Consider the following 22,869-nt stretch of genomic DNA (forward strand, 5'->3'; position numbering starts at 1 on the left):
GGGCACAATGGCTGGTGATAGATGATCCGTAATGTATCACACTCGCTTGCAATTTTTGATGACATTATTCAAATTCCAATAATGATATAAATAAATATAGCTTATACCTCGTGGGCTGAAGCCCATTGTCTCACGAGACCCAAAACGAAATAAGCCCATTAAGAATCGATACTTCCTTTAAACTGAAGTTGGGTTTAATTCTCGTTCACCCAGCATCCTTTTCATTTTCTCGAGCACATGCACATCTAGCTTCATTAACGTCAACCGAACCTCACCATCATTGACCGGTTCCTTTAAATAATTGCAAATGCACATCGATATGTTTTGTATGCCTATGCATCACCACGGGGTGTTTTAATAACATAATTGTTCAGAAACATACATGTAACCCTTGAAAAAAAAAAATTTAAAAGTTTGACCGGATTTTGTCCGAGTCACTGGAGATTTGAGCGATTCATCCGAGTTTTGACCGAGTCTCCTGGGTTTTGACCAATGTTGACCCGCGTCTAATCCGACCGAGTTTTAGGCCGAGTCGGCCTGACTCGATCCGTTTAACCCCCGATTCTGAGTTTTCGGCCGAGTTTTACAACTTTGATAACTATGATCACACTGATCTCCACTAACCCTAAAGCAGACATAACTTGATTTAGGATGTTACACTTACACACTTGCACCCATTCGACCCGTTGTAGCTTTAATAAAAAAAATAACACCAAACTTAGGCCCATACCAATCCATTGATAGGTAAATGGGTTGAAAGTTCCATTAATAACCTCAACTAATGCTCTATGTTTTTCGGGAAAGGATTTCCTCAAGTCAAGTTAGGTAAATTTTGACCTTTGATTTATAATCAAAGGTTAAGATTAAAAAATCGATTAAAAAGAATTGCTTTGAAGTTTATTTGTCAAACACGTTTGTCGAGAGATTCTATCTATAATACCTTATAAAGCAAACTGGATTCCTCCCTTAACTTAATTAAGAATCTGATAAGACAAAAATGCTGTTAAATAATCTTCCATGCTAAGCACCCTCTCACGTGATATACAAACTATGCCCTTCAACCATTTCGTCTCTAGCAAAGTAAAACCCTATCAACGCCACCACCAGATTGTCTTCCCACCACCGCCGCATTGCGCGGGTACTATGCTCGTATTTCTATACAAGTAGTTCATAAATAACCCAACATGTCAACACATAATTAATGCAGAATTAATGCTCATACAAATAATAATAAGTTTGCTAAACAACAACAATCTTTCACCGGGAAAGTTAACGAAAGATTTAGCTAGACATTATCATCTCCATATCACCAATATTTGATAAAGAACATCCTTGCATGGATCGACTGATGATATTTTTTTTAAGACAATAATTATGTTGTGCATTTATTCAATTGCAAATTACCAATATTTCAGTCACATAGGATGTTTTTAGCTTTGCAGAATAACAATTAAACACACACACAAAAAAAAGGAAAAATAAAAATAATCAAGCAGTAGCTGAAGCTCCTTGATCAGATGGCCAGAACTCGTTTTTCCTTCAAGGTCTTTGGGCTTCTTTCTTCTTACGGCCACAAGCCCACCACCTCTCTTGGACTTCTATTCTTTTCTTTGTTCGAATAGCTAGCTTACGTGAACTAATTTCATTCTTTGTAGCAAATGTAATTTTATATCGTTTGTTCTTAGAAGATCAGACTTGGTTGCAATATATTCATTAACTTGTACGTTGATGATCCACTTGATTCAATGATTTGTAATATTGCAATTCCATCTTGCATAAATTTTGATCCATTTCTCATCTTTGTTTGGTGTTTTCCTTCATGTCAACTATATATGAATTATTCTAAACCATTTTTCATCTATTTTGTTCCAGCTTAAAATGCGTAAGCCATACATTAAAATAGGTCTATTCATATAAAAAAATTAATCTATCTAATTATTTTTAGACCATTTAATTTATATACAATAATGACTTATCAGGCCTTGATAAAAACTATATAAAATGATTAGATGTGTCTTGGTTGGTATACTTTTTATTAAACATTATTACTTTTTTCTGAAAAAAATAAAAAAAGTTAAGATGAAATGAGTTGAAAACCTAGACTTTGAAAATTCAAAATACCACAACTCTAATGGGACGGATAGAGTATAACTATTTTGATAGTCAAAAATAAAGTGTGAGACTTCTAATACATCACCTACCGATCACACGCAGTCGGTGGATTCGAACATCGTCATCTTTAGTTTAATCTTCACGTTAAAACTGTACTACTAAGTATTGCGTGAGTATAATTCTAATATATATTAAAAAAACGGTAGATTGATAGGAACCATTTAATCCCATATATCGAATTGGTACCCACATAACCCCCAGCAGGGATAGTGTCAAGGTAATTCAACCACTTAAATTCAATTCTGTCACTGGCAAGATTCGAACCCAGGTTGCTCCTTATATATGGGTTTTCCTAGAGTTAAAATATATATATATATATATATATATATATATATATATATATATATATATAAGATATCTAATTATAGTTTACAACTAATTATTGTGTTCGTGCATTGCCGCGGAATACGTTTTTTACATGATAATATTTTAGACCCAATTTTATGTTAAATATTCTAACCCAAATTTTTTAAAAACTAAATAAATATGTAGTAATGATAATAATAATATAATAATAAAATATAAAAGAATAATAAGATGCAAACTAGTTAGATCAATACAAAAGTCCAAGACGAAATCAATGCAAAGAGCAACCAAACGAGGGGCATGATGTTGATAAAACTATCAAATATTCACCATCATTACAAAAACACTTCCATCATCAAAAGTTGTATGATAGGTTATGATCACCAATGTTGGTCCTAAATCGTTTAATGGTCACTAAGAACTAACACAGAAATATTTTGCGTAAACAAGACACAAAGTTAAATTTCAGTGCTAAATTCTTTATAATTTGTATTAACTCAATAACCCAACAAATCAATCGTCACTCGTCATTCTCTAGTTTCGACACAAACACCAGCAATAGACCATCAACTAAATAAGGGCATTTCCATCATTTGGAAGTATTTACAAATCTTAACAATTGCTTCTAACACAAGAAGAAGATATATTTCAACGCTAAATATTCATTTGCACATGCTTAACTTATATGTTATTAGGACTCATCATGAATTTCGAGATCATTTTTAAACTAGCATGCACATATACTAGTTGCATTAGTATACTTACACGAAAAATACTAATCAATATTTTATTAGATAAACAAGAATCTATTTTATTATTTATCTCACGTATAAATTTCAGATATGACATTCCCTAAGTATATATAACTTATAAGTACTACATAAAATGAATACAATTTATTAGATGATAGCATAAAGCGACAACGACAACGATACCCAATCCCGGCAAAAGCCGGGGTACGGGGGAGGTATGATGTAAACAGACCTTACCCCTATTCAAAGGTAGAAAGACTGCTTCCAGATCCACCGGATGGAAGGGACCTCCGACCCAAAAGTGAAAAATAGGGTTAGATCCACCGTAGTGGAAGCCTTAACCGGATCTCGATCTCAAACTCTCAATCTCAAACTCGATCCCACTCTCCGGATCATAGATTCAGATCTTAGATCTGAAAATTTGTTACCGTTAGGGAGAGGATAGAAAGAGAGAGAAGAGAGAGATAAAAATCTATACAGATTAACCTAAAGAGAGAGATGATGGTATAAAGCCTTAGAAATAAAAATCTATACAGATTAACCCAAAGACCTTTGAGTTTCGGCACTACCATCAAAGTACAACCCCACCAACAATGGATAAATAAATATTTTAAGAAAACTAAAATTAAAAATCCTTTATAACCCTTATAGTCCCCCATTACCCACTTCACCTCTCACATTTCACAAACAATCAAAGCAAACAGACAAAACACACCCTCTCTCTCCCCACTTGAAGATTTTGGCCGCCCCTCCTCCTGTCGCCGCCGGACTGCCATCGTCGGCCACCGTCAACCTCGCCGGAAAATCTCAAAAACACATCCTCATCATCCACAACTCATCCTAAACTCACCCAACTCCTCCTTTCACCCTCAAATCAACTCGCCACCACCCACCACCTTCTCACAGCCGCGCCACCACCACACCAAAGGTACTAGCCGCCGCCGGAGCTCCACCACTACACCACCTTGAATCAACAACATCACTTTTCATCATCTAAACTCAAGACCCACTTCTGTTTCTCCAATTTCAGGTAAATACAAAACCCACCAACAACAAAACACCACTTTCATTTAACAAGTTTTAATCATCTTTTGTTATTTGAGTGTTTAACCAATGGGTATTAAACACTTGGATCTTGATAAAGATGAACATGATTACATTTTGTACTTTTGTGTTTCTTTTCTTTGGAAGCACTTGTGTTATATCATTTTTTTCTATTACTTATTTATTTTACTTAATCTAATCTTGTTTAAGGTTCACCAGTCACCACCACCCAAAAAGCTTTTATAAAAATGTTGTTCAAAACACTAATGTGAGTTTTGATAGGTATTATAAAACAAGTATTAAAATAAAGAAATAAGACAAGATCTTGATCCTTGAATTATGATTAAATTGATGCGCGAACATTCACGAAACAATTGATTCACGATGATTTTCATGATGCACGTGGATCTTCAGTAAAGAGAAACCTATTGTTTTTATTTGTTTTACTTTAATATTTGTTTTATTTTACCTAAAACATATATATATATATATATATATATATATATATATATATAGGATGGGATACTTTGAGTACCAGAGGAAAAAGGTTATAAAAAGTATCGCCTTCTTCCTTCTTCTTCTGCGGCAACCGCTACACTCCTCCTTCTTCTTTCTTCTCCGGCGAACAACCACCACCACCACCACCGACGACATCTCCGACGACTTTCAGGCAAAAATCAGGTTCGTTTTCGGATGGATACGGTACGGGCCAGTGGCCCTCATCTGTTCTAAGCTGACCGTCAACGAACGCATATGAGAATTGTATGGATTTGATGGGCGGCGATCCAAGAGATGGTGACAGTTTGCTACGGTACGGGTGAAGCCCTTGCTGCCAACGTCGGCGCCGTGGTTGGGGTGGTAGGAGATGATGGTGGCTGGTGGTGGTTGTCTCGCCGAAGAAGAAGGTGGTGGCTGGCGGCGGCAGTCTCGCCAGAGAAGAAGAAAGTGCCGCAACAGTCGGAGTAGAAGGAAAGAGGAGAAAGACTTGATCTGATCCGTCCAAAGCTTTGATCAGATGGAGTCTACTTTTGTACTTTTTTCCTCCTTGTACTCAAATTAACTTTCCTTTATATATATATACGTGTATATATATATATATATGGGGACCCTTAATTTGAGAACCCATTTTTTTGTTAGAACCTTGAGAACTCTTAAATTATGTATTGGATCACATATATTTTTTGTTCATTTACATGTGAAAGTTTTTTTGTTCATATACACCCATTTGTTAACATGCGAACGAAAACGTGGACATATTCATTCACAAGTTCACAAAAGACAATTTTGAAGGTTTTTTGAAAAAGTTTTTTCTACAACATACCTTTTTTTATATCATTTCACATGTGAATGAACAAAAATAGCATGTGATCCTATACTTAATTTGAGATTTCTCATGGTTCTTAAAAAAAATGGTTCTCATAATAAGGAAAGTATATATATATATATAAGGGAAAGGTTAGGTAAAACATGCAATACCTATCTTAAATAAAGCAGGGGAAATTATGTAAAATTTAAGGGGGGATTATGTAAAATTTAGGGGGGGGGGGGTTATATGTTTATCAAATTCAAAGGTTTAATTTATAACTTTTTTTAACATGACAGTAGGTAAAACGATGCAGTATAAATTATTTTCTCATATATATATATATATATATATATATATACTTTTGGGTTAAATGGTATAGTACTCTAGTTACATTTGAAGAAGTCAACTTGACTCCCTGATGTCTATGAAATGGATATATGAAAGTCCATGACACTGATTTGTACCGTACCATCATTCATCAAGTTATTAATTTTATTCGTATATATATATATATATTTGAGTTAAATATTGATGAAGATTTTAGGTAAAATAAAACAAGTATTAAAATAAAACAAATAAAACAATATGTTTCCCTTCACTGAACATCACCGTGCATCATGAAAATCATCGTGAATCAATTGCTTTGTGAATGTTCGTGCATCAATTTAACCATGATCTAAAGGTCAAGATCTTGTCTTATTTATTTTACTTTAATACTTGTTTTACAATACTCAACCCCCATCGATGAAAGTAAGTTTGAAAAGTCAAATTTGTTTCTTTTTAAGTCACATGGTGGAAATGGAAAATGACACTAGTATAAGGGAAACCTTATCAGTTTATTTGTCTTCAAAAGTTGAGATTTTCACAAAGTACAACGGATTTCATAATGATTTTTTTTATGCTTTTTACTTGGAAAGTACCTCAACTTGTCATCTTTTACTTTATTGGGGTCTCAACAAAAAGTGTCCTATCTTGGGGGGAAAAACCCGGCTAAAACATCTTTGTTGGGTCTACCATCAGGTAACCAGTCATTTTTTTATTTTTTTTCATTTTAATTTATTTTAAAATTTATAAGTCTCTCTCCTGCTTCTCTCTCTCTCTCTCTTTGGCTCTTTGCAGAACACAACACGTCGTCTTCTTCATGTTGTTAAGATTTCGAACATATTCAATTTTCACCGGAAAACTTAAAATCAAGATTACACCTTCAATTCTTCGAACTAAGTCACGAAAATGGTACCAAAACACTCACAAAAGAATTCCGAACAAACCTTGAACAACAATTAAACCGATCTATGGTACCAAAACACTCGCCGTAAAATGTGAAACCCTCGACGGAAAAATTAAAATGCCGATAACTCACTTGTATCCTCGAATTAATGCATGAAACCACCACCAAACTGTTCAAAACATGATTCCGTACAAACCCTAAGTGAAAGAAATCTGAAATAAGTTTGCCGGAAAACAAGACACCTCGTCGGAAATTCAACTGTCAACAAAATCAATAAATCGGAAAACTGGATACATCAAACTGATCAGCTTTTCACCGTGAGTAAATTTCTGATTGATTCGATCAACAACAAAGAGGAATATGAAATTGTGGGGGGAAGGAATGGTACGACACAAATTGTGTATCTTAAATATATAAACTTCATATGATTCTGATACGATTTCTTGCTCTACCAGTGGTTCAAATCGATCTTGTTGCTCAACAACAGTAAGTTTTACTAACAATTTTTGGATTAGGGGTGCGTATATTATTTGGATATTAATATAATGTTTATGATGAATCATGTGTTTAGGCATGAGCAAGAGCTTGCACAAGCTACATACCAACCCCTTCCAGATGACGATGATGATGCTTTTGATTAGAGAAAAGATGTCGAGTCCCATTTGACATGGATGAAGGATTTGAAGTCTATTTGTGATGGTGTTCTATTTTACCTTTTTTTTTTTACTCATTTCCAAGATTTGTTTGAAATGGATCTGTTTTATTCTGAAAAAGTGGGGTTCACATGAATATTAAAATGTATAACCAGGTAAAAATGTCACTTAGTCGGTTAAAACCCAACAAAGATGTTTTAGTCGGGCTTTTCCCCCCAAGATAGGACACTTTTTGTTGAGACCCCAATAAAGTAAAAGGTGACAAGTTGAGGTACTTTCCAAGTTAAAATCCCTATTTTTTTGTTGCTATTTCATTACTATTAGAGGTGGGAAGTCATCACATTCAACCCTCTCATCTCCTTTCAACTATCCAATCAAATTACTTCACCTCATTTTAACCTTTCAACCTTTTTTTCAACCCTTTTTTAGTGGCAACCATCACTCTCAACCTTTTCTCCACATTTTAATAATTCATCCTTAACATTATAAAGTATACATAACTAACCCTTTTTTTAATTTATATGTTTTATTAATAACAAAACACATTACATAATACTTAAAACACATTACATTTTAAAAGTAAAAAACAATACATAGTTAAACTTCACCGTACATAATAAAAACACACAATGCATAACTTTAAATAACACACAATACATAACTACTGAGGACGATCCTCTAGTGACATACTTCCGATGCCATGGTGAATAACTTTAAATAACACACCAATGTTTCTAAATTATATTCTAATGTTTTTAAATTAAGTTTTAATGTTAAGTAATTTTAATTATGTTGTAATGCACTTTTTTAACCAATAAAATGGTATTTTAGGAATTAAGATGTTTTAATTGTGCTTTTGGAAGTTTAAATGAGTATATATATATATATATATATATATATATATATATATATATATATATATATATAGGGTGGCAATCAAATGAGAACCAACTTAAAATAAGAACAAATGAGAACACTTAAAAACTACATTTTGATGCATTAAAAGTTCATAAAACTAACATAGTGCATAACTAATTATCATTATTTAAGTGTTTAACAACACATTGATCCTTTAAAATCGAAAAAATCACGTTTTTTGTTTTCTGCATCCATCTTGGATGAATATTATCAAAATGATGCATCCAACAAAAAACGTGATTTTTTTCAATTTTGACGGATCTATGTGTTGTTAAACACTTAAATAATGATAATTAGTTATGCACTATGTTAGTTTTGTGGACTTTTAATGCATCAAAATGTAGTTTTTAAGTGTTCTCATTTGTTCTCATTTTAAGCTGATTCTCATTTGATTGCCACCCTATATATATATATGTGTGTGTGTGTGTGTGTGTGTGTGTGGGTAAGATAAAATGAGTTCACCAAAAAAAAGTCCAAAAAAAGTCCATTGATTTTCGTAACTTACACACCACCATCATCTACTATGATATACAAGACTTTTTTGTAAAAACACTAAGACTTTCCGGCGACGGGCTCACTAGAAAATCATGTGTAAGTAACTTACACATGATTTTCCAACGACGCGGTGGCCGGAAAATCATGGTGGTGGTCAGAGTTAACTTACACATGTGTAATTTACATGGACTTTTTTTAGGTGGACTCATTTTATCTTTCCCCTATATATATATATATATATATGGGAAAAGGGAATATAAGGTTGTCCGACACCTAATCTTAGATGTGGAACCCCTCACATACTAATATTTTATTATTTATTGTTTAATGAATAAATGTCTGGGCCCTCATGATTTTTATGGTTTAAAAAACTAATATGCAAGTGTCCGATATCTAAGCTTAGGTACCTAACAACCTTATATTCTCATCCCCCTATATATATATAAGAAAATAAAAAAATAAAAACTTTCACCACAATTACACCTTTGGTCTGTGGCGCCTCTTTTCTTCCACCTTTGGTCCCTGTAACGGTCACTTCAAGTTTCCAAAGATGTCACCTTTAGCACTTGTAGGCCCAACCTTTCTTCAACCTTGAAAGAGTTCAAAGCTCGCTCCGTCCATCTCGCACGCAGCTCGCTCAGCCGGCACTCGAATCTCACTCAGCATCCCCAGCTCGCACCCATCTCGCCCCCTCCCCCCTTCGACTCCCTCCACCCTTATTATTATTACTTTCTTTTTTTTATAAAAAGGAACAAATTATTTTGGTAACTCAAAGGATGGTTCATCAAAGGTTTGGATACTAACAGAGAAAAGTAGTGTCAAAAACTTTTTAATCATTACACTTTTTGGAAACACGGGATTTTAAGTTTTATGTCTACGTACATTAAATATTTTTGAGACATGAACCATCAGTTCATTTAAAACTATGGAGCATCTATTATTTGAGCTCCCGTATATATATATATAGATATATATATGGGCTTAGCATACGTACAACGGCTGTACTTATGCTTGGGTACAACATAGCTTAAAATCAAGGGGCATTTTTGAATATGTAAAAAGGTTAAGGTGCCAAAATGTAATTATTTTAATTTTTTTTGCCTTTGTTGTGCATATGCTTGGGTACAATTGAAATACCCATCATTTTCCCTATATATATATATATATATTATACATAGATATTTTTTATTAATAGAAATATTCACCATACAACGTTGAATTCTGATTTTGGGATATTAATATTTGTATATATATATATATATATCATAACAATACACTAATGCATTGGAGATATATCCGGCAAACCAGCTTTAAGCACTCGTTCAATTCCACGTGCATTAGAGTGTTTTTACAACAAAATACCTACTCCGTACGTGGCCATCAACATACGTCCATGTATGGTCTCATCGTTTTGAATACTTAGTTATGAATATGTATATGTGTACAAATGATAAACTCCTAAAAGTCTTATTTCATAAAGTTGTATAAGTTTAATTTTTCATCACTTTTGAAAAATGCAAATTTCTAATGAGAGTGTCTATTGTTATTATTATTATTATTATAAAAATTTACAAAACCCAACAAAGTATCATACATATAAAAGTAAATTTATTGGTGTATTTATTTATTCATTTTACATCTTTCTAGTTAACTTTATTTTTATTCTTATTTTGAAAAAGGAATATTTATTCTAATAATATTTCAAGAAAACTTTTATTAAATATAAGATACATTTACTAGCAAAAATATTTATTTATTTATATAATATTGAGGTGGTAAAAAACCTTAAAAATCTATTTAATATTTACTTAGTTATTTGTTTAAGTATTATCACTTAAGCACAATATTAAGAGAGCTATATATATTTCTTACACTAGGTTAATATCACAATCACTTGAAAATTATTTGCATCATTACCTTCATGAATCCACTACTAAGGTGAGTCTTCATAGCCCACTTTGTTTTATATATTTTTAGGGTGAGATACATGCCCTATGTTTTACGTGTGAACACAAGTACTTAAAAACTAGTATACATTATTTGTCTAAGTTATATTGCTCAACTATAAGCCCTCCTAATCGTGAAACGTTAGATATGGATTTAAGCGTAAGTATGTTGGATAGTACTATTTGGGTTGACACCCCCGTCCGGGTTGGTAGCGTCAACTTGACCCGTGGAGGTCGAACGGATGCATGCATACTTCATGCATACTTGTAAACTATTAAGTACTCTGAGCAAGACACTTGTTGAGGCAAACTATATTAACTTGTCGAGTTTCGTTTCATGAACTTAGTACAAATTGTATACATTATTTCTATAGCATTGTTGTAGGACAATGACTACTTAAATCTTGTGGTTCACAGATAACTATTTATTATTAAACCTGTGAAACTCACCAACTTTATGTTGACATTTTAACATGTAATCTCAAGTAACTAGATGCTCTGCTTTGGACAACTTGATGACATAAGCAACCTGATGGCCTTGCCCTACTACCATGATTTTAGGAATGACTCGTCAATTTACTATTATTTATGCCAATTGAATAAACGTTTTTACAACAATCCACTCTTTCACGTATTGTATTTGAATTTCGAAAACAATGTTATTTTTGATAAAGTTCTAAAACGACAACGTTTAGTAGTCGTTCATTATATTTTGTGTTATGATATTATTGAATTCACACCCATGTGCTAGTCCCTATTTTTGAGGGTGTGACAAAACAAAATACATACAAGACTCGGAGATTATCTTTAAAGAAAGTGCAAGAACAACAAAAATGTAATCATCATCTGTATCACCTACCTTCTCCGATGAGATCATGAAGCATCGGTCTGGAAACATTATCAGGTGTGTGTGGTGTACCACTGGAATAACTTGTGCTTGCAGTCGAGTCGGTACCTGAAACTGAAACTGGTAGAGCACTTTTGAAGGTAGTGACATCATTAAAATTAAAACCATTGAGATACTCAGGCCGAGTAATAACACCACTAGCTTCTATGTCTCCTGAAAGCATTGCCACCACTCGGGACATTAATGGTCGTTGCATTGGTGCAGTCTGCGTGCATAAGAGAGCTACTTTCATCATTCTTCTTACTTCATTTTCATCATATTCAGATAACTTTTCGTCTATTAACTCAAGTTCCCTATCAGCTTCATGCAAGTTCCAAGCCTAAAAGCATACAAAATAAATCAGAATTAACGAAATAGACGGGTTTTGCAACATGTGAAAATGGGATCGGGTCAAAAGAAAACAGGTTAGATTGACCCATCAATATATTATGTCCCCTTTTCTAAAATTTTTATTAAAAAAAAAATATTCAATGGGTTAAAGATGATAAGAAGAATACATATATGACAATGAAGCATACCAATTCCAGAAGATATATTTTCTCATCTTCTAAAGTTGTATCAGAATTAGGCCTTCCACTGATAATCTCTAAAGCTACAACTCCAAAACCGAACACATCAGCCTTTTCTGTAAGGTGTCCACGCATTGCATACTCTGGTGCGAGATAACCACTACATAGGGAATCATTAAGATCATGTCAACTTATTATTACTCATATCAAAACTAGTTTAAAGCTGTCACATAGGGACTAAAAAGTGGGCGGGCCAATCTGGTATGGTAATGGGTCCAAAAGTGGTAGCATATAATTCTAGTTGAAATGGGTCCGGTTGGGTTGACGTAGAAACATCTCCGTACTTTTTCTAATGGTTAGATAAAGAGATATATAAGATTTTAAAATCTATGTCATCATAAAGTTTGTATGCGTTTGAATATACACTTTGGCCATCTTTCTGACCCATCCGAATCGCTTCAGTTTCAGCTAAACGGTATACTTGAGCCATTTAAGATTTAATATAACCAAGATCAACCCAACAATAAGTAACTGGCCTGAAAGTTCCACTACTAAGATTAAATACTAATACTTTATGTTTTTACAAGTAAAAGTAATACAGATTTTATCTTACATTGTGCCAGCAACGCGTGTACTCATGTGTGTTTGTTTGTCATCATAGAGTTTGGCCAAACCAAAATCGGAGATCTTGGGGATCAGTTCAGAATCAAGTAGAACGTTGCTAGCTTTAACATCTCGGTGTACAACCCTAATTCGAGATTCCTCGTGCAGATATGCAAGACCACGTGCTACCCCGAGGCATATTTCAAACCGGGTGGACCAACTAAGAGACAAGCTATTTTTTCCTGCAGAAGAACCCATATTTGAGAGTAGTAATATAATCTACAGCTCATTTTAAAACCATACTTTTGAACGTACAATATAGATATAGCATTGTTGACCCATATACATACAAATGGGTCAATTTGGGTTTTATTTTCAATAGGTCAAATGGTTTATGTAAAAAAAAAAAGTAGAACGGGGCGAACTGGGAAAGGCAACCCGAAGTGTTTTTAAATGCATAAACCTTCCTATGTTTCTTTATTGCTAAAGAAGTGTAAAATGCCTAGATTATATAGTGTGTAATCATATCTACCACATCACATATGGATAATATTTTAATAATAGATAAATAAGAGTTTGCAGGCCAGCCTAACGCGTTGTGGCCTGTTACCCAACCTGCCCAATTTGCCAACTTTAGAATGCAAAATGCAACTCCTCACCAAATAATGCTTGATCAAGACTTTTGTTCTCAAGATACTCGTACACAAGAAGTCGTTTCACTCCATCAATGCAGCATCCGAACAACTTCACTAGGTTGCGGTGTTGGACAGCAGATATAGTTGCAATTTCAGCGATAAACTGACTCTTCCCCTGATGGGAAGCAATGGAGAGTTGCTTAACAGCTATTAGTCTCCCATCATCTAGTGTTCCCTATTCACCATCCACGAGAATTTAGGGGGTTTAAAATTAGGAAGCGAATATGTATTCTTGATATAATGCATGAACTACCTTATAAACAGGTCCAAAACCTCCCTCACCAAGCTTATTTTCAGGACTAAAATCACCTGTTGCATCTCTAAGTTCTCCATAACTAAAGGTATACGGTTTAGCATCAATCCCCAAAAAATCTGCAAATCGGTGAAGCATGTTAGTGCCTAAAACTTGCATTTATTCAAATAAGTAAAGATCCAGTAAACTACCTTCATAGTTGTCAGTGGTATCTTGCTTTTTCCTACGCTGACGAATAATATACGAGGCTAAAAATGACAGGAAGCACACAACCACAATCGGGATCAAAATCCCAACAATCAAACCAGTCTTATTCGTTTTCCTTGTGGAAGGTGGTTTGTTGCTCACTGTGGGGAAGAAATCTGTACATAAAATAAACAATAAAGAGCATTAGTTGAGTCAAGTGTCGAGAGCTCAATGTTAGCAACTACTATCAAAAACAAATTTTACTTGGGGTGGCACTAATTGCTGAGATAAGAGGTCCAAAAGTTCCTTGCTTAGGCACACAACAAGTTCCTTTCCCAGACCAGAACAAGTGTATCTCAAGGTAGTTATTTGAAACCAGGACATTTGCTTCCCTTGTAACAGGACTAAAAGAGGCTCCTCTTGCTTCCTGTTTTATGTTGAAATCTTGGAACACCAAGTTTCCCTGGAGGAAAGAAAATTGAAAATATCAAACAAGGCAAACAATACTAATACTAGATGCTCGGAACTAGTTAGTACATACTAAGGTGACGTAGGCTGCTGTGGCTAATTAGTTTCGTCCTCAAATATGATATGATAAATATTAAAACAAAGACCTGTAGATAAATGTCAAAGACACGCCTTCCACTGCTTTCCCAAATTTGGCCATCTTGTATTTGTAGTTCTGCAAACTGGAGGTTCACGGTGTAGTTTCCGTTCTCTAGGCCTAAACCATAGTATCTTAAAGATCCGGCCGATATTCGCGCTGTTTGAAACAATTCTGAATCTAAAGTGTTTGTAAATTGGCGTGAAGTGGAGGCGGTATATTCCGGGTTGTCCCTTGATCCAACATTACTGACACCCCACCTCCTTTCAGAAGTCAAATAGTATGTTGCTGATCCAAGAGGTTCATTTTCCCGCTCATGAACGATTTGACTAGAAGATGTAATTTGAGGACCACCACAGTTAATTCCAAAGCTACTATCTGTTAACAGAAAGAAAAGCACGGCGAATCAAATGGATTCTAGTAAGTGTTAGAACTTCTAAAATAACAAAGGAAACTTCAAGTCCTTGCGTACATCTTGGTGTATCACGATTACATGGAAAATCCCTTTGCAGACAATTCAATCCTGATGGAAGACCACTGAACCAGAAGTACATTATGATTAGAAAAGGCGTTAGCAGGGTATCAGTTTACATAAATATCAAATGTAATTAAAGGTATGTGGTGGCTAAATATCATTACCTGATTGCTGAGCCTTCTAACGTGAAGTTGTTTACAACTAAGTTACTGCACATTGCATAGATAAACATGATTTTTAGTTCCATATGCTATAATAAAAGCTGATAAAATATTTTCTTGTTTTTAAAGTCAGATGAGACTACTGCCTCTAAAAGATAAGTCACAAATCATAATTTAAACATAATATTTAAAATTATCTACATACAGTTGTAAGCTTGACTCATTGACCCAAGAAGGAAGTGTCCCGGATAGTTCATTGTATGATAAATCGCTGCATCAGGAAAAGAAGAGAATTTTCAAATATGAAATTAGAAGGAGAGACAAAGAGCACTTTCAAATATGAAACCATAAATGCAGCCATGCATTTAACTTACATATTGATGAGAGATCTGCTCTTTACATTGGGAAGGGTACCATTTAAGCTATTGTTTCCAAGAAACCTGAGAATGATGACATCTTAATTTAGCGTTAGGATATCAAAGGGAGTACCGATTAATTCATTTCAACTTTAAATTTTATTGTCCTTATTAGAAGGAAACTACAAATTTATTTACAAGAAAATGATTCGACTCATGTTGAACAAGTCTCTTGGAATCTGCCCCGTCAAATTGTTGAAACTCAAATCCCTGTGTATTAAACACATAAGTTAGTAAATGAGATGAGGCCAAATAGTAAGTTTGGCATTAGGAGTACATATGAACATCTAACATCTTTTCTTAAATAGTTACTCACAGGCGTGTCAAGTTTTGATATTCACCGATGTCAGTTGGAATAGAGCCAGTAATTTTGCTATTCCTTAAAACACTGCAAGGGAGGCATCTTGTTATAAGTAACCTAAGAAAGGAAAAGTTGGTTGGTTACCTTGACATATTTACAAAATATTTGCTCACAGAACAGTCAGGGACTTCATGTTTGCAATAAAATCCAAAGTACCATTAGTTAAACTAGTTATTCTCCTGTAACAATATTAAACAAGATCAGCTAGACATTTGTGGATTTAAAAACTAATTCCGGAAAAAAAGAAGAGAGGAAGACTTACAGATCCTGCAAAGAGGTCAGTTGAGAAAAAGATGGTGGTATTGAACCTTCAAAAGAGTTCCCCTCAAACCTCCTATAGAAAAACGAACTATGTAATTAAGTAATTATATAGTTTCATCTCATATATATTATAAAAGCCAATGGGTTGATGGCCCATTGGTAACGTCTTGACCTTGGGAGGATCCACTTGGATTCAAGTCCCACTTCCCACATTTGTGGGGTGGATTAATAAGGGGTTTTTCGAGAAAGTCCTGGGTTCCATCTCAGACATTCGTGTAACTTAGGAGTAGAGTAGGATAGTATGCCGTTCTACAAAAAAAAAAAAAAAAATTTAAGAAAAGAGGTTAACTTACAATGCCTGTAACTGTGTCCAATTTCCTATGAAGCTGGGTATTCTTCCGGTGAATTCATTATCGGAAGCCCATCTGAGATGCCGACAAATTAGTTTTTATGATAAATGATGCAGATGAAAAAGTGCTAATGTAGAAGCATAAACATATGATTCTCATCCAGTCCAACAAAACTTAATGTTTAAATCAGGTCCTAGGGTAATCGATTGAGTGATCTATGAAAAAACCTAGAATGATCATTGTAAAATAAAATGTTCCTATAAAAGGAAATTTCACAGTTTTGGCATTCAGAACAGAAGTGTTTAAACCTGAGACCTATTGTGAGGACATTATGATGTCTGACCAGTAGACCAGCTTTGTTGGTCAAATAATGCAAATTATGAAATGCTAAATTTAAAGAAAGTGTTGCAATATTACTTGGATGGATGGGGTGGTACTTTGAAATGTCGATAAGAGTTAATGTGCTTACACTGTGACCAGGTTCTGCAAATTTGCAAATGAAGAAGGTATTTCGCCACTAACTCCAGCACTATCAATGTAACTGGAAAAACGAACATAAATAAAGATAATATTGGATGATTTGATTGAGAAAACATGAAGATTATTAACCAACAAAAGTTTAAAGTCCTATAAGTTGTTACAGCTGTTGTAATTTACGCAGATTTCCAAGTTCAGATGGCAGGGAACCACTGAAGTTGTTTGTGCCAAATCCCCTGCAAAATTTATTAATAAATTAAATCAATAAAAAAATCAAAAAGAAGTTTCTGCTTCATAACAGAAAGGCGAACAAAGAGGAAAAAAAACACACAATGATCTAAGATCAGTAAGGAGCCCCAGCTCTGGAGGAATTTCCCCTGATAATGCATTGATGCCGATAGTCCTATAGAAACGTTAAAGTTAAGCATCATAAATTTGAGATGTATTCTTAAAGATGTAAAGTTTGAAAAGGTATACTCAGTATAGCCAAATCCAGAGTAACAAAAAAGGATGGCTTACATCCACTGCATCTGAACTAAATTTCCAACCAAAGGTGACAAAGGGCCAGTCAAGTAATTCTGGTCCACCTTACTGTAACAAAAACTAGATCGTTTAGCAGAATACAAGCGTACAGATGTATATATACATAAAGACATTGGTACTCATACATACAGATTAGTGAGGTAAGTCAAATTCCAGAGTCCTTCTGGGATCGGGCCAACAGCATTCAAAGCATAAACTTTTCTGAAGATTTGCAGTAAAGCAATGGTTATTAAAAGATACATAGCATACAAATAGTTACGGACGAAATGTCCAAAAAATTATATATTTATAGGATTGAAGACTTTTACAAGTATGTCGCATAAATATATAAAACAGAACAGTTGTAAAAGTATTTTAGTTATCATCATCATTATTCCTTAATAAAGCAAACTCACCACATTCTCTTTCAACTTTTTACCTTTGAAATACCCAACATACTCTTACCAATATATTACTCCCTCCGTCCCATATTAAGCGTCCAATATTGATTTGGAAGTCTTATTCTTTCAACTTTGACCATAAATATCTTTGTTTGTGTTATATAATAGTCGATGAAAGTTAGACCAATGAAAAGTATATTTAAAACTCAATCCGTCCATATATTTTATATGAAGTGTTAAATGTTACAAACAAAAACTTTTACGGTCAAAGTTGAAAACAGGAGACTTGTCAACAAGTCAAAACTGGATAATTAATATTGGACGGAGGGGAGTAATACTATCTATTAGTCTATTTAATACTCAATATACCTTTAATAAAATTAATGTATAATATCCATCTCTTAATTCCTAAAATAACTATCCTTTTTTACATCATAACCTAACTACTCGCGAGGTCGCCACCACCACTAACCCTTGCTGCCACCATCACATTGACGCTACCATTGCCGTTGATCGCACGGGCATTCATCTAGCATATTTATATGTCGCTATGTCTGTAGTCCTATCCCTATAACATTCATTCATGCATCACAAAGTTCCATAGGGAATATGAATATAACGGGAACTAAATTTTTTTTAGAAAAGGAACTTACAATCGAGTAATGTGACAAATAGAATCAGGGAATTTACAGTCACATTTGATGGCAGGATTATAAGCGTTTGAATCAAAGTCTGTTGAGTCGACTGCAGCGCCGCTGCATACTTCTCCACTTATGTTCCATCTCATGTCTCTTACAAGACTCGGTGCTATCCCCCATCCACTGAACATTGCATTTATAATACGAGCTGCAACAACCAATTTTCTTCAGTAAAATAAAATTTAACATCATTAATTCATAATCATACTGTTCACATATTCTTATGCAGTTTGTAAATAATTGTAAATCAAAAATTTTATAACACTATATATTAAACTCGCTTACACCTTTTCAATTACTTTACTAACCATATCTAGAACATACAAGACAAATTACAAAATAAACATTTTATACCTTTGCATTTAATACCTTTGGGTTTCTTGCACTAGAGGTAGTCAAGCTATTTGGAAGGGTACAAGAGGTCATGCATTGTAATGTTATAACGTCACGATTGATAATTGTAGTTTTGCTATACAAATGTTTTTTTTTTTCTATGTAAATTACTATATCTATTTTAATAAAAACACTTTATATGATTGTGTTCATAATAAATAATAAAATATCACTTCAAAATTTTTTTTAATTATTAGCATTACACATTTACTCTTAAAACCATGATTAATTAGTCATAATATGCAACACCGACCATCATCTACCATTGTGCAGTTAAAATGTTGTTAATATCATAAGCCCAAGATCAAAAGGATGGCAGGCCCCTTCTTAAAATAAAAATTGTAAATAATGAAAATGTTAAAGGTAAAATACAACTAAACTAAATGGATCAACAAAATATAGTGTATATGAACCAACGTTACTAAAAACCAATCAATTAGTGTTGAAAACATAAAATCAAAAATGTTACTTGTGAGCAAAAAATTTCCATTCAAAGTGTAAATTGAAAGACATTGATATTATATGTTGACATGTTGTCATGAAAGATTCTCAAATATACAAGTCAATATAAATGAAAAAAAATATAAATGATGGTCTGACTTCTCCGAAGAGATATTTGGTGGCGGGGCTGAAGAAAGTGAGTTGATTGACCTCGCACTCATTTTTTATATTTGGTGGTGGGGCTAAAGAGTTTTATTAGATCGTCTTCCTTACTTTTTTATATTATTTTCTTTCTTTTTTTTTTTCAAAGTATTTATGTTTGTTTTAGTCGAATATATAAAGTAGAAAATAGAAAGCCCACTCACTTAATATTTAAATAAAATTTTAAAGTTAATAGAAAAATTCCACTAATAAAACAAGGTTGATTATGATGACCAGCGACAAGCAAAGCCAGGAATTTACGTTAAGGGAGCTCAATTGTATTTTTTTTCCGGCCATTGTATACAATATAATGTGAAAGATATAACTATTTAATAAATGTTAGTAAAATAGAGTTTTATTACGATGATTTACTTTTATGGGCTCAATGTAAATGCTTTGCTTGCACTGTCATGGCTAAAAATCAAACATATATAGATTGGGACTTGGGAGTGGCTCGGTTCGAAAAAACTTTTGTACTAGTCAGTTATGAGCTAGCCTTGCAATAGAAAACATGGATGATTGGTAGAGATTAAACACTCGCCAGTCCCCCTACTAGCTCCGCCCCTGTGACCACCATCATAGTATTGTAGATCCGCTAATGACTCCACCACTTGATCCAAACTGCTTAATTTTCCTTCATTTATCTAATAGAGATATTAATATATAGTCTACACATTACATATAATTAGACACATGTCCATGCGAGTGGGGGTGTGACGACGGCGGCGACGGCTAAAGGCGGACCAATAAGCAATTTGGGTTAAGCAGTTATTTTAGGCCCTAAAGTTTATTTAAGTTGTGCGCTATTTTATTTTATATTGTTGGGCTTTATATAATGGGCTTTTTGTTTTTAGTTTCTAACATTGGGTAGTTTGTGTATGTGTGACGATTTCCCATTCCTTCCCTGGCGAGCCGCCTCTCTTCGCCATTAGATGTTGAGCCTGAAACGTTGGGATGAAGTCAATGTGGTCTTCCCAAAACTAGGATTCCAAACCTTTAGCTAATGGGACCTCTTGCTTAGGGCTTTAGAAGCAAGCATTTAACTTAGGGCAGCCAGTCTCACTTCAGACAATATAGGATTTACCAATTGGATCAGAGTCGAAGCTTTGAGGGCCGACCGATTTGACCGACTTTTGCTTTTGGTGCCTTTGTGTGCGTCTGTGTGGTGTACAGGAAAGTGGAAACAAGTTCACGCCAAAAATCTTCCTATATTTTATATCTTTCTCTTTAAACATGTACTTTTTTCCTTATACATATATACACACTACTTTATGATTCTGTTTTTACATATAAATTAACATAGCTTTTAATTACTTATTTATTTACCATAGAAAAGGCCTCCAAATTTAGGTCGCATAAAGCGGAAAAAAAATGGGTCGCACAAAGCTAAAAAAAAAAAGTTAAGCTGGCACTGGCGATGACAATGGTGGCGGAGACGTATGGTGGTGGCGGTAGTAATGGCGGTGGTGACGACGTGATTAGTAATGTAAAAGTAATTAATGTAAAAAGGGGTAATGTATTTATTATAAAAGTTGAAAAAGAAGAGTATTTTGGGTTTAAAATTTTTAAGAAACTTAGAGGGGGTAAATGGCTTATAAGGTTGTATAGATAGTAAAAATTCATATAGATATCGATGAATTATGTTAAGTTTTAAAATCCAAAGACATTTCTATTTATAAAAATAAACACGAACCATTGTGACTCTTCATGAAAAGTTACGACTTTCTGTAAATAACTATCATTAATGTGACTTTTTTTCAAAAATCACGACTCTTCATAACTAAATTCCTATAACCATTATTCGGTTATTAACTTTAATATTGTTAACACATAAAACCCCTCAACTTATATACTTTATCTAAACACTCTAAATATACAAGTAATTAATTGCATAACAACCCTTCAACATGGATTAATGAATTAACATCCAAATACCTCTACCATTTAAACATTAATGATTAGGTAATCGAACATAAACAACAACAATATACCTCCTACAGGGTGGATACATGATTTCATGACATGTGAACTAACTCCATGAGCTTGACCCGAGTTCATACTAAATTTTCTTTGGGTAAAAAAGTTTTCGGAAAAAATAAGCTAACTCATTAGCAAGTGAACTCGTTTGCATAAATCAATAGCCACAAATGATTAAATGAATATAGCAAAATATTACGTATATATATGCAGAGAGAGAGAAAGAGAGAGATAGACACCTTCAGCTGGGTCTGTAATGTTTTGAGCATAAGCCACAGTAGCCATGATCATGAATATAAACAACAACAAACACAAGTACCAAAACAACCGAGACACCATTGCGCAAGTCCTTAACAACTTTGCTTCTGTTTTAGAATATCAACTAGTGTTCCTGAGATATTATAGAAATAAAAAAACAATAAAATGAAGTATGTATATAGGATTCCTTAATTTTGCCAAATGATAAATATATACATGCATTTTATATATGCATTTAGGATGTAGTACGGATGGAAGAGTAGACTTTTATCTTCTAGTCTTGCTTCCTATTGCAAGTTGATGACACTTGACACATCTCCATCTCACAAGTCACAAACCCTTTTAATTATAGCTTTATATTATTAGTATTACCATTATATACTACATTTAGATCTGTTTAGCTAACAAATTACTGCATTAGGGTGCAAAGCCCATGCTTGGTTCTTTAGCTTGGTTTTAGCTCTTTTTCGACCAATTATAGGCTACCACGTGTTTTTACCAAAAAGTAGCCAAAAGTTGCCAAAATCGAGTCAAAGGTAATGGTGTAGTGCAAAAAAGTTAGCCAAAACTCGCCGAAATACCAATGCCGAAAAAATTAAAGGTTGCCGGAAAATATATAAAAGTGACCTTCTTTTATAAAATATATGCTTGGGCTCAGAAATTGGGGGTCGGGCATTCGGAAGTCGAAGAAGCCATGGTTGCCAACCCGAAGTTTTACCCTGCCAATATACGCCCCGGATCATCAAGTCCCATTTTTACCATTTTGTATCATCATCGCCCATATAAACTTAACACCGGAAACCTAATTGTTCAACGATATCATCACCGGCATAATACTACTTTTCCGGCTACCTATTGCTTTAATGGAACAAAAGACGACAACTAACACTACCAAGGAAA

General features: G+C 34.0%; 1 protein-coding gene across 1 annotated transcript; it reads right to left on the reverse strand.

The window, feature by feature from the left end:
• Positions 1-11,457: 11,457 nt before the first annotated feature.
• LOC122592807 (probable LRR receptor-like serine/threonine-protein kinase At1g56140) lies at positions 11,458-22,148 on the reverse strand. The gene is made up of 24 exons (XM_043765121.1): positions 21,951-22,148; positions 18,655-18,847; positions 17,751-17,822; positions 17,598-17,669; positions 17,410-17,481; positions 17,243-17,314; positions 17,071-17,142; positions 16,605-16,676; positions 16,253-16,324; positions 16,104-16,169; positions 15,946-16,017; positions 15,768-15,839; positions 15,588-15,653; positions 15,419-15,484; positions 15,217-15,261; positions 15,050-15,114; positions 14,588-14,955; positions 14,238-14,436; positions 13,979-14,149; positions 13,788-13,906; positions 13,499-13,709; positions 12,850-13,081; positions 12,246-12,396; positions 11,458-12,046 (listed from the first exon to the last, which is right to left on the reverse strand). The coding sequence occupies exons 1-24, from the start codon at positions 22,048-22,050 to the stop codon at positions 11,672-11,674; spliced, it is 3,075 nt and encodes a 1,024-aa protein (XP_043621056.1). The 5' UTR covers positions 22,051-22,148; the 3' UTR covers positions 11,458-11,671.
• Positions 22,149-22,869: the final 721 nt, after the last annotated feature.

Source organism: Erigeron canadensis, chromosome 3 (assembly GCF_010389155.1).
Source record: "Erigeron canadensis isolate Cc75 chromosome 3, C_canadensis_v1, whole genome shotgun sequence".
In the NCBI taxonomy this organism is placed as follows: Eukaryota; Viridiplantae; Streptophyta; class Magnoliopsida; order Asterales; family Asteraceae; genus Erigeron; species Erigeron canadensis.

What these genes read in the sequence shown, in the direction of transcription:
- LOC122592807 (XM_043765121.1), bottom strand. Translation starts at nt 22,050, where the DNA reads ATGGTGTCTCGGTTGTTTTGGTACTTGTGTTTGTTGTTGTTTATATTC. An exon ending in CTGCGTAAATTACAACAGCT is followed by an intron (nt 17,143 to 17,242) that starts GTAACAACTTAT and finishes TCGTTTTTCCAG; the next exon opens with TTACATTGATAGTGCTGGAG. An exon ending in ATGAAGTCCCTGACTGTTCT is followed by an intron (nt 16,018 to 16,103) that starts GTGAGCAAATAT and finishes CCTCCCTTGCAG; the next exon opens with TGTTTTAAGGAATAGCAAAA.